This window comes from Blennius ocellaris (assembly GCF_963422515.1).
Source record: "Blennius ocellaris genome assembly, chromosome: 17".
Lineage (NCBI taxonomy): Eukaryota > Metazoa > Chordata > Actinopteri > Blenniiformes > Blenniidae > Blennius > Blennius ocellaris.
Window position 1 is genome coordinate 24,551,268 of NC_137666.1, and position 14,672 is coordinate 24,565,939.

A 14,672-nucleotide genomic window follows, 5' to 3' on the forward strand; every position below is an offset into this window, starting at 1 on the left:
GTGAATATCACAAAAATCCGCAATATCAGGTTACTGTTGAATCTTTCTCATTATAAAGCCTGTGAACAGTTATTTACATTTACAGAAGTCAGGACAAAGGTTGTGTGTGTGAAAATTATTCATCAGGTGGTTTTTTTTAATAACATATGACTAATTATTTTATACACGTATTAATATACCACATCACATGTCTGACATGAAATCATAATACAAAGTATTTCAGCATGAAAGCTCATATTTTTAACGAGAAAAAATGTAGGGAGTTGGGATTTTTGTAGTTTGACGACATCGTCCTCTGTGAAAATGAATACACTGGAGACGCGCGGGAGACCCATCCAAGATGGCGGTCGTTCGATACCTCGCGCATGTCAATGCGGCTGAGCGCTTCCTCCTGCCGGCTTGACCTCTTACACCGGAAGTAAAGGGGGGACTGCTCCTTATGGTTCATTTACAGGTTTGTTTTTACTCTACAAGCACAGAAACATTTGTGTGACATTCAACTATATTTCATATTATTTAAAGATTAAATCGAAACAATTAAAGCTCCAAACAGCTTCCACTTTTTATTACTGAATGCTTACCGGACTGCGAAGTAAATGTGTGAAGTGTAATGTGTGTGTGTGTGTGTGTGTGTGTGTGTGTGTGTGTGTGTGTGTGTGTGTGTGTGTGTGTGTGTGTGTGTGTGTGTGGTAATGTAATTTGAACGTTTAAATCTTTAACAGTTTTCATTGCCGCTCATCGCCCAACAGCCTCTGACGTCGAGCCGGAGTCTGACTTCAGTGAGCAGGAAGTAGTTTCCAGTGGCCCGGATGTTCAGCGTGCGCACAGGAACAACAAAGGAAGGAAGTTCCGGCTTTGAAACATTTTCCGACACAAAGTCCAGAGATTTTCTGCCGTTCGTCAGAGGTGAGCTTCACTTTATTCACCTCTTCGCTCACTGTGCTCGCCGGGAGCTTCGTTTTCCCCGACGGGGGTTATCCTCCGGGTGAGGCCGCTGCAGACAGGAGAGTTATCCTCCGGGTGAGGCCGCTGCAGACAGGAGAGTTATCCTCCGGGTGAGGCCGCTGCAGGGAGGAGAGTTATCCTCCGGGTGAGGCCGCTGCAGACAGGAGAGTTATCCTCCGGGTGAGGCCGCTGCAGGGAGGAGAGTTATCCTCCGGGTGAGGCCGCTGCAGACAGGGGTGTTATCCTCCGGGTGAGGCCGCTGCAGGGAGGAGAGTTATCCTCCGGGTGAGGCCGCTGCAGGGAGGAGAGTTATTGTCAACATTCACACCCGTCCACCACATTATGGAACACACACACACACACACACACACACACACACACACACACACACACACACACACACACACACACACACACACACACACACACACACACACACACACACACACACACACACACACACACACACACACACACCAGTTTCATCATACTTGCCTGGAGTCATTTCCAGGTTGTGTCACAGTTAAAGTGTCTCTCTGGGTTTAATGACAGGTTTGATCCAGATCTGGTTATTTAACAATAATTAATCCACGTTGTGTCCTTATCTTCAGGTCACTGCTGTCATTGTGGTGGTGTCATCCCAGATAGACGACTCCCAGGTAGACGACTCCCAGGTAGACGACTCCCAGATAGACGACTCCCAGATAGACGACTCCCAGGTAGACGACTCCCAGATAGACGACTCTCAGATAGACGATTCCCAGATAGATGACTTATTATAAGTGAGTTATTGAATTACGTGACCTCGGATGAATAGTAATGTATCTTTACATATAAAGACCCAATTTAAAGTCGCGGCTGGAAGAAAGAAAATGTTGGTCCCACCTGGTTATTTGTTTTCCCCCCAGGCCACGATAAGTCTTCTGTCTGGGACAACATGTCTCATTGTGTTGGTGTCCACACTGCTGTTCACCTCAATATGTCTCTGTCCCTGGTTCATGATGTCTCTGGTTCATGATGTCTGTGTCCCTGGTTCATGATGTCTCTGGTTCATGATGTCTTTGTCCTTGGTTCATGATGTCTCTGGTTCATGATGTCTTTGTCCTTGGTTCATGATGTCTCTGGTTCAGGAGGTCTCTGCCTCTGGTTCATGATGTCTCTGTCCCTGGTTCATGATGTCTCTGTCCCTGGTTCATGATGTCTCTGTCCCTGGTTCATGATGTTTCTGTCTCTGGTTCATGATGTCTCTGTCTCTGGTTCATGATGTCTCTGGTTCATGATGTCTCTGCCTCTGGTTCATGATGTCTATGCCTCTGGTTCATGATGTCTCTGCCTCTGGTTCATGATGTCTCTGTCTCTGGTTCATGATGTCTCTGTCTCTGGTTTCCAGGGTGACAGCCGTTGGGGTTGCATGTGAGGAAAAGTGTGCGCCGAGCCAACCATGGCGAACGCTGCTGAGGACATTGAGAACACGGCGGTGAGTGAGACTCTGGTAGACGTGTGGTCCAGCCATTAACTCAGGGGCGTGTCGGGGACGTGTCTTTCTCTGTATTATTGAAATAGAAAGTATGAAAGCGTCATTCATATTTACTCTGATGTCCTTCAGGGGTGTGGCCAGGGGGGGGGGGGCGCTCTCTCGCCATGTCAGTAGCATCTGGTAAAGAATGGAGACCCTTGTTGCTCCCAGTTGGACTCTAATCAGGACCGACTTTCCGTCCTCACACTTCTGTTTGATGGACTAATCCCCAGTTAATAGCTGGACGAGCCGCACCCTGACTGCAGAACCATGATGGGGGAACTCATCAGAAGTGATGCGTCACTGGAGTCCAATTACTTTTTCTTTCCAAGTAACATGTAAAGTAAGGGATTACATTTACTTTCTCACAAGCAGGCTACATTGAAGGCCTAGTGAAATGTAAAACACTACTTTGTAAAAAACGATAGTTGTGGTTCTACTTGTAAGGTTCCTCCGACTAGCCGCTAGCCGTTAGCTCGCGCGGCTAGCCGCTAGCTCGGACGGCTAGTAGACAATCAAGTAATACCTGGACTCATCTCCAGTGATTCCGCGCCGTTGGAAAAGTTCTTCACCCAGGAAGCCGGTCGTTCTGCCAAAAGTCAGGACTCAAAGCCTCAAAGGTGAAAAGTGGCGGCTGCTGAGGCGAGGAGACGAGGACGAATGGAGGACGAAGCGTCTTCTGCTTCCTCAAACATGTTCCAGACGGGGTCACCGATGGCAGAACCACCTTCTGTGTCTTCTTCATCAATCACTGGGTTTGAAATGACCATGATGATGAAATATGGTTCAATTCAGCCTCTTCGTGGTCAAAACTCTGATCCTCCATAATGTAAACACAACTTGGGCGTGTGCACAACTCGTGATGTCACTCTGTTATTGTCAGAAGCTCCGCCCAGCAGAGGAAATAGCGCCGTTTATCGGCTATTTTCTCGCAGATTGCCGCGTTTTAACATTTTACCTTCAGCCAGTTAGCAGGAAAACGTTCCTAGAAGCGACAGCAGAGTGTTTTGGAGGTGAAATCTTCATTTCACTAGGACATTACGGCCCCTGCAGACTCCCTTTGTGAAGCCATAAGAACAAGACTAAAGTTTGGCAGTGACGTCAACAAGCTGCCGAAAAAAACCGTTTCTTCGGCAGGACTGTTCATACTCTGCAAGACGCTGCCGAACTCTCAGGCCACGCCCCTTACGGCATGTACCCATCTTGACGAGTGAATCATTTGGACGAGACAGCGATAGAGTGCGACAATGGCGGGGGGAGTCGTTTTCTAGTTGATGACAGAGGAAGAGGATGAAGAAAGACAGACGTTTGAAGCTGAGGAGGAAGAAGAATTGTTATTGAGATACGCTCCAGCGGAGGAAGTGAAGAAAAGGCGACCGCAAGATGCTGCCGAACTCACAGGCCACGCCCCCTCACAACAGCCACACGTCTGTGAAGTGGCCTTTTCCCTTTTCAGATGTTTATTTCTGGCCTCCTGGGCTGTCAGAAATACATTTCTCTGAACCCTTAGCATTTCTCTGAAATGCATTTCAGTAATAAAAGAGACTTTTTAAACGAGCGCGATGTTTGTCCAGGTTTCACTGCAGGAGCTGACCACTTTGAGTGTTGCGTTCAGGTGCATCACGGCATTTTAAGGATCTGCGGCGCTCAGACAGTAGCGATGTTACGAGCTCAATATGACTGATAGTGATTAGCGAGTTGGAACACGCGTTGCAGCACACGGCAGTGCGGAAGCTCCTACAGAGTTCATCGCACGGCCCAAACTGATGTGTAGGGTCAGAAGGGTTCGGCCCGCAGAAGGAAAGGACTTTCAGCATGTTCTTATGGAGCATGAACTGGCCTCTGTTACGAGAAGTGATTTTGTCTGGTGAGACTCGTAACAATGACCGATCAACCATGACAAGACGGTGCCAATGACCGACGAGTCCCGACATGTTTTACACGGTTCGTGCCGTCACGCCCGCCTGGAGGCGGCGGCTGTCCCTCTGCTGGGAGCAGCCGGGGTTCCGCCTTTGCAGACTTGGGTCGGGGGGGAAGATGGGGAGTCGTCCTGCCGACGGGCCGTTTGCTGTGAAAACCTCAGAGGTGATGACCGTCATTTCACACGTCCACGTGGCCGATAACGGCATTGTTCCTGCGGCTCCCTTCATTCTAACGATCTGATGGTTTTGTCCCTCATGATTACCGTTACTTCGGTCTTTACCTCTGTTTGGGTTTTTTTAGTGTTCAGCTGAGTCTGAGTTCCTCCAAAACGTCAGACTTCCTCCCGTCTCATCAGGTTCGGACTTTATTCCACCAGTCTTTGGTTTGCTGGTATCAAGGATTTCTGCCGAGGCTGTTATAGACCTACATAGTGTAGTATTCTACGCTAGGGCTACTTGATTATGGAAAAAAATCATAATCATGATTATTTTGGGCAATATTGAAATGACAATTATTTACATGATTCTGTCTTTGAATTTGGAACAGCATTTATTGAACATGTTTAAAATAAATCTATAAAGATATCTTGTAATGTAGTAGTTAATTGTGCCGTCACTTCCTATCTCACAGTGGAGGCTGCGCTGGAAAGGCACCACATAATTGATTTTCCTCGATTATATGAATTTTGAGTATGTCTGGAGCCAAAAATCTTAATCGCCATTAAAATTCGATGCATTGAGCAGCCAGATTCTACACTATGCTGGATTTTGCGTTCAATACCAGTCCAGAAGTGTTTTTGGGGCCAGTCTTTAATTTTCTTTTTTTTTCTCCTTTTAGATTTCGACATTTTTATTTATCCATTAGTTGTCCAGTGTGGACCTTTACTTACAAGCAAGCATTCGCTCTTCAGTCAGTCAGGAATCAGAACGAGACATAGGGAAATGTCCGAACAGAAGAAATCAATAAAACCAGATAAGATGAGCACAAAGCAAGACAGTAAAACGATCAATAAGACATGGATAAATGTCTTGGAGGTAAAGGGATTTAAAGTGGGCGTGGTCTGTGTTTTAAAGCTTTATGGCAGAGGGAGTGAAGGACTTTGAGTACCTGTTAGTTTTTCTACCGTCTGCCTGAAGGCACGAGGGAGAATTCCCTGAGGCCGATTCACCCTCCAGAACAACGAGAAGAAAGTTCTGCGAAGTTGCCAAACAAAATGACGTCATTTTCAAAATTCTGTTTGGCAGTGCCGACGTATCTCGGCGCCGTGTTCCAGCTCATTAATAACTATCAGCACATTTTGATCACGTTTAACCTCGCGACTGTACGAGCCCCGCAGCTCGTTAACATGAGGGCGGGCGGAGTTACCTGATGCACCTGAACGCGTCACTCAAAGCTGTCAGCTTAAAGTCCTAATGAAATGTAAAACACTACTTTGTAAAAAACGATAGTTGGGTTCTATTTCTAAGGTTCCTCCGACTCTGCCCCTCCACTGTTGTCGCATAACAAAGTTATTTGAATTTTGAATCTCCAGCCGAGGAAGTCGGGGGAATCCTTCTTCTTCGTGGGCGTGACGTCAAGAGTTGTGCAGATCTCCATCTGTTGTGTTTATATCGGCTTGTTTCCTCTTAAATATCCACGTTTTTACAGTGTTTTGAAGTTATAGTCGGCGTTTTATGAGCCTTGATGAAAGATTGAGCCTGGAAGAGACCAGAGAGGAGAAAAGGAGCACGGGCGGCGGGAGCGGCTAGCGGCTAGCTGCTAGCTTGAGCGGCTAGTAGACGATCAAGTAACACCTGGACTCATCTTCGGTGATTCCACAGTCTTCTAGCTCTTGGACGTGTTGGATCCAGGAAGCCGGTCGTTCTGCCAAAAGTCAGGACTCAAAGCCTCAAAGGTGAAAAGTGGCGGCTGCTGAGGCGAGGAGACGAGGACGAATGGAGGACGAAGCGTCTTCTGCTTCCTCAAACATGTTCCAGACGGGGTCACCGATGGCAGAACCACCTTCTGTGTCTTCTTCATCAATCACTGGGTTTGAAATGACCATGATGATGAAATATGGTTCAATTCAGCCTCTTCGTGGTCAAAACTCTGATCCTCCATAATGTAAACACAACTTGGGCGTGTGCACAACTCGTGATGTCACTCTGTTATTGTCAGAAGCTCCGCCCAGCAGAGGAAATAGCGCCGTTTATCGGCTATTTTCTCTCAGATTGTCGTGTTTTAACATTTTACCTTCAGCCAGTTAGCAGGAAAACGTCCCTAGAAGCGACACCAGAGTGTTTTGGAGGTGGAACCTTCATTTCACTGGGACTTTAAAACCAGACCAACGTGGCGGCTCGGACCCAAACCTTCTCTTTTATTACTGAAACGGCTCAGAGAAATGTACTTCTGGAACCACTGGAAGCCAGAAAGAAGCCGTGCAGTTGAACATGTCAAACTGTGAAGAATGGTGCAAGATCATAATGTCTTGTCATAACTGGGGTTCTTGTTGTTCTTTCACAAGTCTCTCTTGTAAAGCAAGGCACAGAATACACATGTTCACCGTGCTGATGACTTGGTGGTTGAGCGAAACGGACCACCAGGTGTTGGAACAGCTGTCCTCACAGGACCTTGTGTCAAATTACAAAAGATGTTCATTGCAACTTTCAGTAACTGCTTTTCCAATATATTCTGGGAGGTTGGAACAATTGATTGCAGTTTGATGCTTGACAGTTGTCAAAGCTGCCTTCTTGGCATTAAACCTGAAGAAGTGATTACTGTGATTACTGTGGGGAAAACATGCAGGTTGTACTTGACAAATATCAACAACCTTTTGGGATACAGACCTTAACACATGAGAAGAATCTGGATAATTTGCATATTACATTTTTGGAAGTATATATCTGGAGTAATATTTAGTTCATTTGGTATTTAGGGTAAAGTGAAAAGTGTGACTTGCAGTGAATTTCTTTTGAATAAAGTAGTTGAAATAAAAAAAAAACAAATGAACCAGAGACCGATCGTACCCAAGTCCCTCTGAGGAGTTCCAATCATTTTGATGAAGTTATTTTAACTCTATTTGTCTTCCACGCCCCATTGTACCAGCAGGTAAAGGAAAGGGTTAAAAGGATGGTAAAACGTAAAGAAAGACTAAGATCAATAAAGATATTGATCCTACTTGTGACCATTGCACTTTACTACACATGTTGTGACTTTGCCCCATTAAGAAATGGATGTAAAGCTTCTGTGTTGTTGTTTTGTTATGTTTGGAAATAAAAAGGCGTCCAAAAATCAAGTTGTATAATTATGTCTCAGACGTTGAAAGAATTCCTCATTAAATGGACTCGTTGTTGACGGCGTTTGGCCACCAGCTCAGTGTTCATGTCCAGTTCAAACACCTTCAGTGGCAAGTGAAGCTTTCTGCAGCTCACCGTTTGCCCCGAGGACGGACTGACAGGAAGCTCCCGACGGACTGACAGGAAGCTCCCGACGGACTGACAGGAAGCTCCCGACGGACTGACAGGAAGCTCCCGACGGACTGACAGGAAGCTCCCGACGGACTGACGGGAAGCTCCCGACGGACTGACGGGAAGCTCCCGACGGACTGACAGGAAGCTCCCGACGGACTGACAGGAAGCTCCCGACGGACTGACAGGAAGCTCCCGACGGACTGACAGGAAGCTCCCGACGGACTGACAGGAAGCTCCCGGCGGACTGACAGGAAGCTCCCGGCGGACTGACAGGAAGCTCCCGACGGACTGACAGGACGCTCCCGACGGACTGACAGGAAGCTCCCGACGGACTGACAGGAAGCTCCCGACGGACTGACAGGAAGCTCCCGACGGACTGACAGGAAGCTCCCGACGGACTGACAGGAAGCTCCCGACGGACTGACAGGACGCTCCCGACGGACTGACAGGAAGCTCCTGACGGACTGACAGGAAGCTCCCGACGGACTGACAGGACGCTCCCGACGGACTGACAGGAAGCTCCCGACGGACTGACAGGAAGCTCCCGACGGACTGACAGGAAGCTCCCGACGGACTGACAGGAAGCTCCCGACGGACTGACAGGAAGCTCCCGACGGACTGACAGGAAGCTTTCTGCAGCTCTCCGTTTGCCCCGAGGACGGACTGACAGGAAGCTCCCGACGGACTGACAGGAAGCTCCCGACGGACTGACAGGAAGCTCCCGACGGACTGACAGGAAGCTCCCGACGGACTGACAGGAAGCTCCCGACGGACTGACAGGAAGCTTTCTGCAGCTCACCGTTTGCCCCGAGGACGGACTGACAGGAAGCTCCCGACGGACTGACAGGAAGCTCCCGACGGACTGACAGGAAGCTCCTGGGCCAGTAAAGCCTGAGCCTGCAGCTGAAGCCGCACCGTGACACTGGATTGGAACTCTAAGTGTGATTGTTCTCTCGCCCCTCCAGGACCAACCAGAGGCCCCTCCGGCCCCGGAGCCACAGGAGGCCGGGGGGACCAGAGCCCGGACCAGGGCGGGCCCGGGGGCCGGGGGCCCGGGGCCCGGAGGAGGTCCGGGGAGGAACGGCGGCAGTCCGGAGCAGAACGGTCAGCCCCCCGCCGCCCGCCCCCCAATAGTGGTGGAGACGGAGGAGGACGAGGATGAAGAGCTGACCTTGAAATATGGCGCCAAGCACGTCATCATGCTCTTCGTCCCCGTGACGCTCTGCATGGTGGTCGTCGTGGCGACCATCAAGTCCGTCAGCTTCTACACCCAGAACGACGGGCAGAGACTGTGAGTGTCACCACCGTCGTCTGGACCGGTGTTCTTCAACCACTGGTGTTTCCTCCACCTCCTGTCAGGTGTGTCGTGGGAAATGATCACATTTCACAGTCTTTTCTTAAAAAAAACATTTGCTCTCACAGCCGACAGTGTGTGGAAGAGCAATCATGTTGTTTTTTTTAAATAAAAAAAAAAAAAGAGAGAGATTTTTAAATACATTACAGTCGTTCCAATGTGCTTTTATAGAGAAAGTAGAAAAGCCCAACATCCACATGAGCAGCAGGTTTGTTTGTGACTGTGGAAAGAAAAACTCCCTCAACAAGGAGAAACTTTGTAGAAACCAGAGTCAGAGGTGGAGGAGAGGGGAGGGGAGGGGAGGGGAGGGGAGGGGAGGGGAGAGGAGAGGAGAGGAGAGGAGAGGAGAGGGGAGGGGAGGGGAGGGGAGGGGAGGGGAGGGGAGAAACATACAATACCTTGTTAGTGCTACATACATTTTTCTTTTTTTCTTCATTATAATACATTAATCACAGGGATCCAAATATTTTCCAACTGCCATGAGATCAAACCAGCCTGAGCAACAACAGAGCCAAAACCAAAATAATCACAACAATTCTAACAAAAGCAAAAACAAAAGGACATAAAACAAAGAACAAAACAAACAAACACAAAAAAAGAAGACAAAAACAAAAAACAACAACATCATTTTGATAATTGACAGAACAATAGCAGAAAATAAGAAAAATCAGCAGTAAATCTCATCAATGAGGAGTGGAAGTGTGTGTGTGTGTGTGTCCTCTGGATGTGAATGGAGTAATCGTGTATAAATACTCTTCACCACTAGAGGGCAGCACAGAACCTTGCAGGTGAAATGTAAAGTGACAGACGTCAGTGTGGTTCATCTCCACCTCCTGCTACCATCTTGTATCAAAGTACTGTGTCGGTGACAGTGATGGAGAAGTTTTAGAAAACCAGGATCTCAGCTCTTCATCCATCAGGTCCAGGTTTCACACTGACGGAGTCACTATTAAAAAAAGTCCTTGCTTTCTGGATTTACTGGATTCCTGTTGATAAAACTTTGATGAGAAAGACTTTATATTGTTAATAGAGGCTACAGAGTTTAACATTTTAACATTTTCAGGTGGAGGTGTGCCTCCAGAGTTTTACAAACAAAAAACTGTGTCTCGGTTCAAAAAGGTTGAAAAACACTGGGTTAGAGGACGGAGTGTCTGAACGCCTTTGCTCTCCACCGAAGCAGAATTCACCAAGCGTTGTGTTTTTTCTGTATTTATTGGATTCCTGTGATAAAGCTTTGATGAGAAAGACTTTATATTGTTAATAGAGGCTACAGAGTTTCACATTTTAACATTTCCGGGTGGTGGTGTGCCTCGAGACAGGAAAAAGACAAAAGTGTGTCTTGGCTCAGCAAGGTAGAAAAACACTGATCTGGACGACCGGCGTTAGAGTGGGTGTAATGCAGGTATGCAGCCACTAGGGGTCCTGAGTGCACAGTGTCCACACCAGAGCAGGACAGTGTTGTGGAAGAGCTGCTGGCAGCCAGGCCAGTGACGGGTGGCGAGAAGTTTCAACATTGCTGTTCTCTCTAGAAACACTGCTCTGTGCGCTCTGAGTCGTGTGTTCTGTGTCTGCCAGGATCTACACGCCGTTCCCCGAGGACACGGACACGGTGGGCCAGAGGGCCCTCAACTCCATCCTCAACGCCACCATCATGATCACCGTCATCATCGTCATGACGCTGGTGCTCGTGCTGCTGTACAAGTACCGCTGCTACAAGGTACCGGCGCCGCGCCGCTCTACACCGCAGGCCTCTGCTCCTGTCCTGCACCCTGCAGGCCACACCTGGAGCACATCTGGCCTGAGTACTGCATCAGGCTGTGGTCACATACTCTGCTTCATACACCGGAGGAGAGAGAGAGGAGAGGAGGGAGAGAGAGAGAGAGAGAGAGAGAGAGAGAGGAGAGAGAGAGGAGGGAGAGAGAGAGGAGAGAAGGGAGAGAGAGAAGAGGAGAGGAGGGAGAGAGAGAGAGAAGAGAGGAGGAGAGAGAAGTGAGGAGAGAAGGGAGAGAGAGAAGAGGAGAGGAGAGGAGGGAGTGGGAGAGGAGGGAGAGAGAGGAGAGGAGAGGAGGGAGTGGGAGAGAGAGGAGAGGAGAGGAGGGAGTGGGAGAGAGAAGTGAGGGAGAGAGGAGGAGAGAGGAGAGGAGAGGAGGGAGTGGGAGAGAGGAGAGAGAGAGAAGAGGAGAGGAGGGAGAGAGAGAGAGAAGAGAGGAGGAGAGAGAAGTGAGGAGAGAAGGGAGAGAGAGGAGAGGAGAGGAGGGAGTGGGAGAGAGAGGAGGAGAGGAGGGAGAGAGAGGAGAGGAGAGGAGGGAGTGGGAGAGGAGAGGAGGGAGTGGGAGAGAGAAGTGAGGGAGAGAGGAGAGGAGATGAGGGAGTGGGAGAGAGAAGAGGAGAGGAGGGAGTGGAGAGAGAGGAGGAGAGGAGGGAGAGAGAGAGGAGAGGAGGGAGTGGGAGAGAGAAGTGAGGGAGAGAGGAGGAGAGAGGAGAGGAGAGGAGGGAGTGGGAGAGAGAAGAGAGAGAAGTGAGGGAGAGAGGAGGAGAGAGAGAAGAGGAGAGGAGGGAGTGGGAGAGAAGTGAGGAGAGAGGAGGAGAGGGAGAGAGAGAGAGAGAGGAGGGAGTGGAGAGAGAAGTGAGGAGGAGAGAGAGAGAGAGGAGAGAGAGAGAGAAGAGGAGAGAGGAGAGAGAGAGGAGGGAGAGAGAGAGAGGAGGAGAGAGAGAGAGGAGGGAGTGGGAGGAGAGGAGTGGGAGAGAGAGGAGAGAAGGGAGAGAGGAGGGAGAGAGAGAGGAGAGAGGAGGAGAGAGAAGGTGAGAGAGAGGAGGAGAGAGAAGTGAGAGAGAGGAGGAGAGAGAGGAGGAGAGAGAAGTGAGGAGAGAGGGAGAGAGAGAGGAGAGGAGGGAGTGGAGAGAGAGAAGAGGAGAGGAGGGAGTGGGAGAGAAGAGGAGAGGAGGAGAGAGAGAGAGGAGAGGAGAGGAGGGAGTGGGAGAGTGAGTGGAGGAGAGAGGAGGAGTGGAGAGGAGAGGAGTGGAGTGGAGAGAGAAGAGGAGAGGAGGGAGTGGGAGAGAGAGGAGGGAGTGGGAGAGAGAGGGAGAGGAGGAGTGGGGAGAGAGAGTGAGGGAGAGAGGAGGAGAGAGGAGAGGAGGGAGTGGAGTGGGAGAGAGAGTGAGGGTGGGAGAGGGAGTGAGAGGAGAGGAGAGGAGGGAGTGGGAGAGAGAGGAGAGGAGGGAGAGAGAGAGAGAGGAGAGGAGGGAGAGAGAAGAGGAGAGGAGGAGAGGGAGGGAGCTTGGGAGGAATGTGGGTAGAAGTAGAGATCACAGTAATAAAAAAACATAGAAACTGTAGAAATAGAAAAGTGTAGAAATGGAAAACTCGAAATAAAAACTGTAGAAATAGAAACTAGAAATAGAAAACTAGAAACTGCAGAAATAGAAACCGTAGAAACAGAAAACTATAGAAACTGTAGAAATAGAAACTAGAAACAGAAACAGTAGAAATAGAAAACTGTAGAAATAGAGACTAGAAATAGAAACTGTAGAAATAGAAAACTGTAGAAATAGAAAACAGTAGAACTAGAAAACTGTAGAAATAGAAACTAGAAATAGAAAACTACAGAAACGGTAGAAATAGAAACAGTAGAGAGGGTGGAGCAGTGGTCGTGTCTCCTGGTTCAAATCCCTGGGTGGAGCAGTGGTCGTGACTCCTGGTTCAAATCCCCGGGTGGAGCAGTGGTCGTGGTCGTGACTCCTGGTTCTAATCCCCGGGTGGAGCAGTGGTCGTGACTCCTGGTTCAAATCCCTGGGTGGAGCAGTGGTCGTGACTCCTGGTTCAAATCCCGGGTGGAGCAGTGGTCGTGACTCCTGGTTCTAATCCCCGGGGTGGAGCAGTGGTCGTGTCTCCTGGTTCAAATCCCTGGGTGGAGCAGTGGTCGTGACTCCTGGTTCAAATCCCGGGTGGAGCAGTGGTCGTGACTCCTGGTTCTAATCCCCGGGTGGAGCAGTGGTCGTGGTCGTGACTCCTGGTTCTAATCCCCGGGTGGAGCAGTGGTCGTGGTCGTGACTCCTGGTTCTAATCCCAGGGTGGAGTTATCCAGTGTTTCCTCCCACAGTCCAATCGTGTTGTTCTGTGATGTGCAGGTGATCCAGGGCTGGCTCTTCCTCTCCTCCCTCCTCCTGCTCTTCTTCTTCTCCTACATCTACCTCAAGTAAGCACCTCCACCCTCCTCCACCCTGAGCTCTGGCCTCCACCAGCTGACGCCTCCCGTGGTCTCTGCCCCCCAGGGAGGTTTTCAAGACCTACAACGTGGCCATGGACTTCTTCACGCTGTCGGTCATCATCTGGAACTTCGGCGTGGTGGGCATGATGTGTATCCACTGGAAGGGCCCCCTGCGGCTCCAGCAGGCCTACCTCATCATGATCAGCGCCCTCATGGCCCTGGTCTTCATCAAGTACCTGCCAGAGTGGACGGCCTGGCTCATCCTGGCCGTCATATCGGTCTACGGTAAGTCCTCCAGGTGCTGCTGCGTCAGTCTATCAACGTCCTGGATCCCTCTGGTCTGATGTTCTGACTCTAGTGACCCTGGCAGGTCCTGGTTCTTCAGCTCAGCTCCTTCTAGACCAGGGGTCGGTAACCTTTAATGCTCAGAGCCATTAGGTCCCGTCTCGCTCTGAACACAACACCCAGAGAGCCACACACATTTTATTTTGACAGTCCCACAGGAAGACCATGCCAGGAGGACACGACACACAAAACCTTCTTCACTGCTGGTTGACAACTTAATACTAATGTTTACTAATAAACTAAACTACATGAACTAAGCAACACAACACAATCATTACCAACACTACAAACCTAACATAACACCCAATAATTACATTTAAATCACCACAAACAGAAACTCCCATAATGCATTGCAGCTCTCAGCTCCTTTATCGCTACACATTATTAAAATGGAAGATAAATGTGGAGATGTGGATTGTTAGAACCATGAGTGTGATGGTGTGTCTTTAATGTCCTGTAGTTGTTGTGGAATTCACTAGAATGTTCCGTCACTCTCAACAAGTCTGGAATGAACCTCCTGGAACTGTGGGCTTTTACTGTGAAAGGTACAGGAAGCTCCCAGCTTCAGACACCAGTTGAGCCGCTGTCATGACCTGCAGCCGCAATTCTACCTTCTTCATCCTTTATTGTTGTAATGACGTCACATCGCTGCTCGTTCACGACCCTACATTTTACCACTCTTTGTAGGGACTGCACTCTGGGTGGCTTTGTCTCCTTACGTCCCTCTCTGGGTGGCTTTGCCTCCGATATGAACAAACTGCCCCCGACATGAACAATCTGCCCCCGACATGAACAAACTGCCCCCGACATGAACAAACTGCCCCCGACATGAACAAACTGCCCCCGACATGAACAAACTGCCCCCGACATGAACAAACTGCCCCCGACATGAACAATCTGCCCCCGACATGAACAAACTGCCCCCGACATGA

General features: G+C 49.3%; 1 protein-coding gene across 1 annotated transcript in view; it reads left to right on the forward strand.

Annotated features, from left to right (window-relative positions):
- The first annotated feature begins 823 nt into the window (after positions 1-823).
- Positions 824-14,672, forward strand: part of LOC308142606 (presenilin-1-like) — a 29,326-nt gene continuing 15,477 nt past the window's right edge. Inside the window, 6 exon segments of the mRNA XM_080513106.1 lie at positions 824-906; positions 2,336-2,422; positions 8,799-9,124; positions 10,763-10,904; positions 13,316-13,383; positions 13,460-13,680. Of these exon segments, the coding sequence (XP_080369232.1) occupies positions 2,387-2,422; positions 8,799-9,124; positions 10,763-10,904; positions 13,316-13,383; positions 13,460-13,680 (793 nt within the window). The 5' untranslated portion in view covers positions 824-906; positions 2,336-2,386.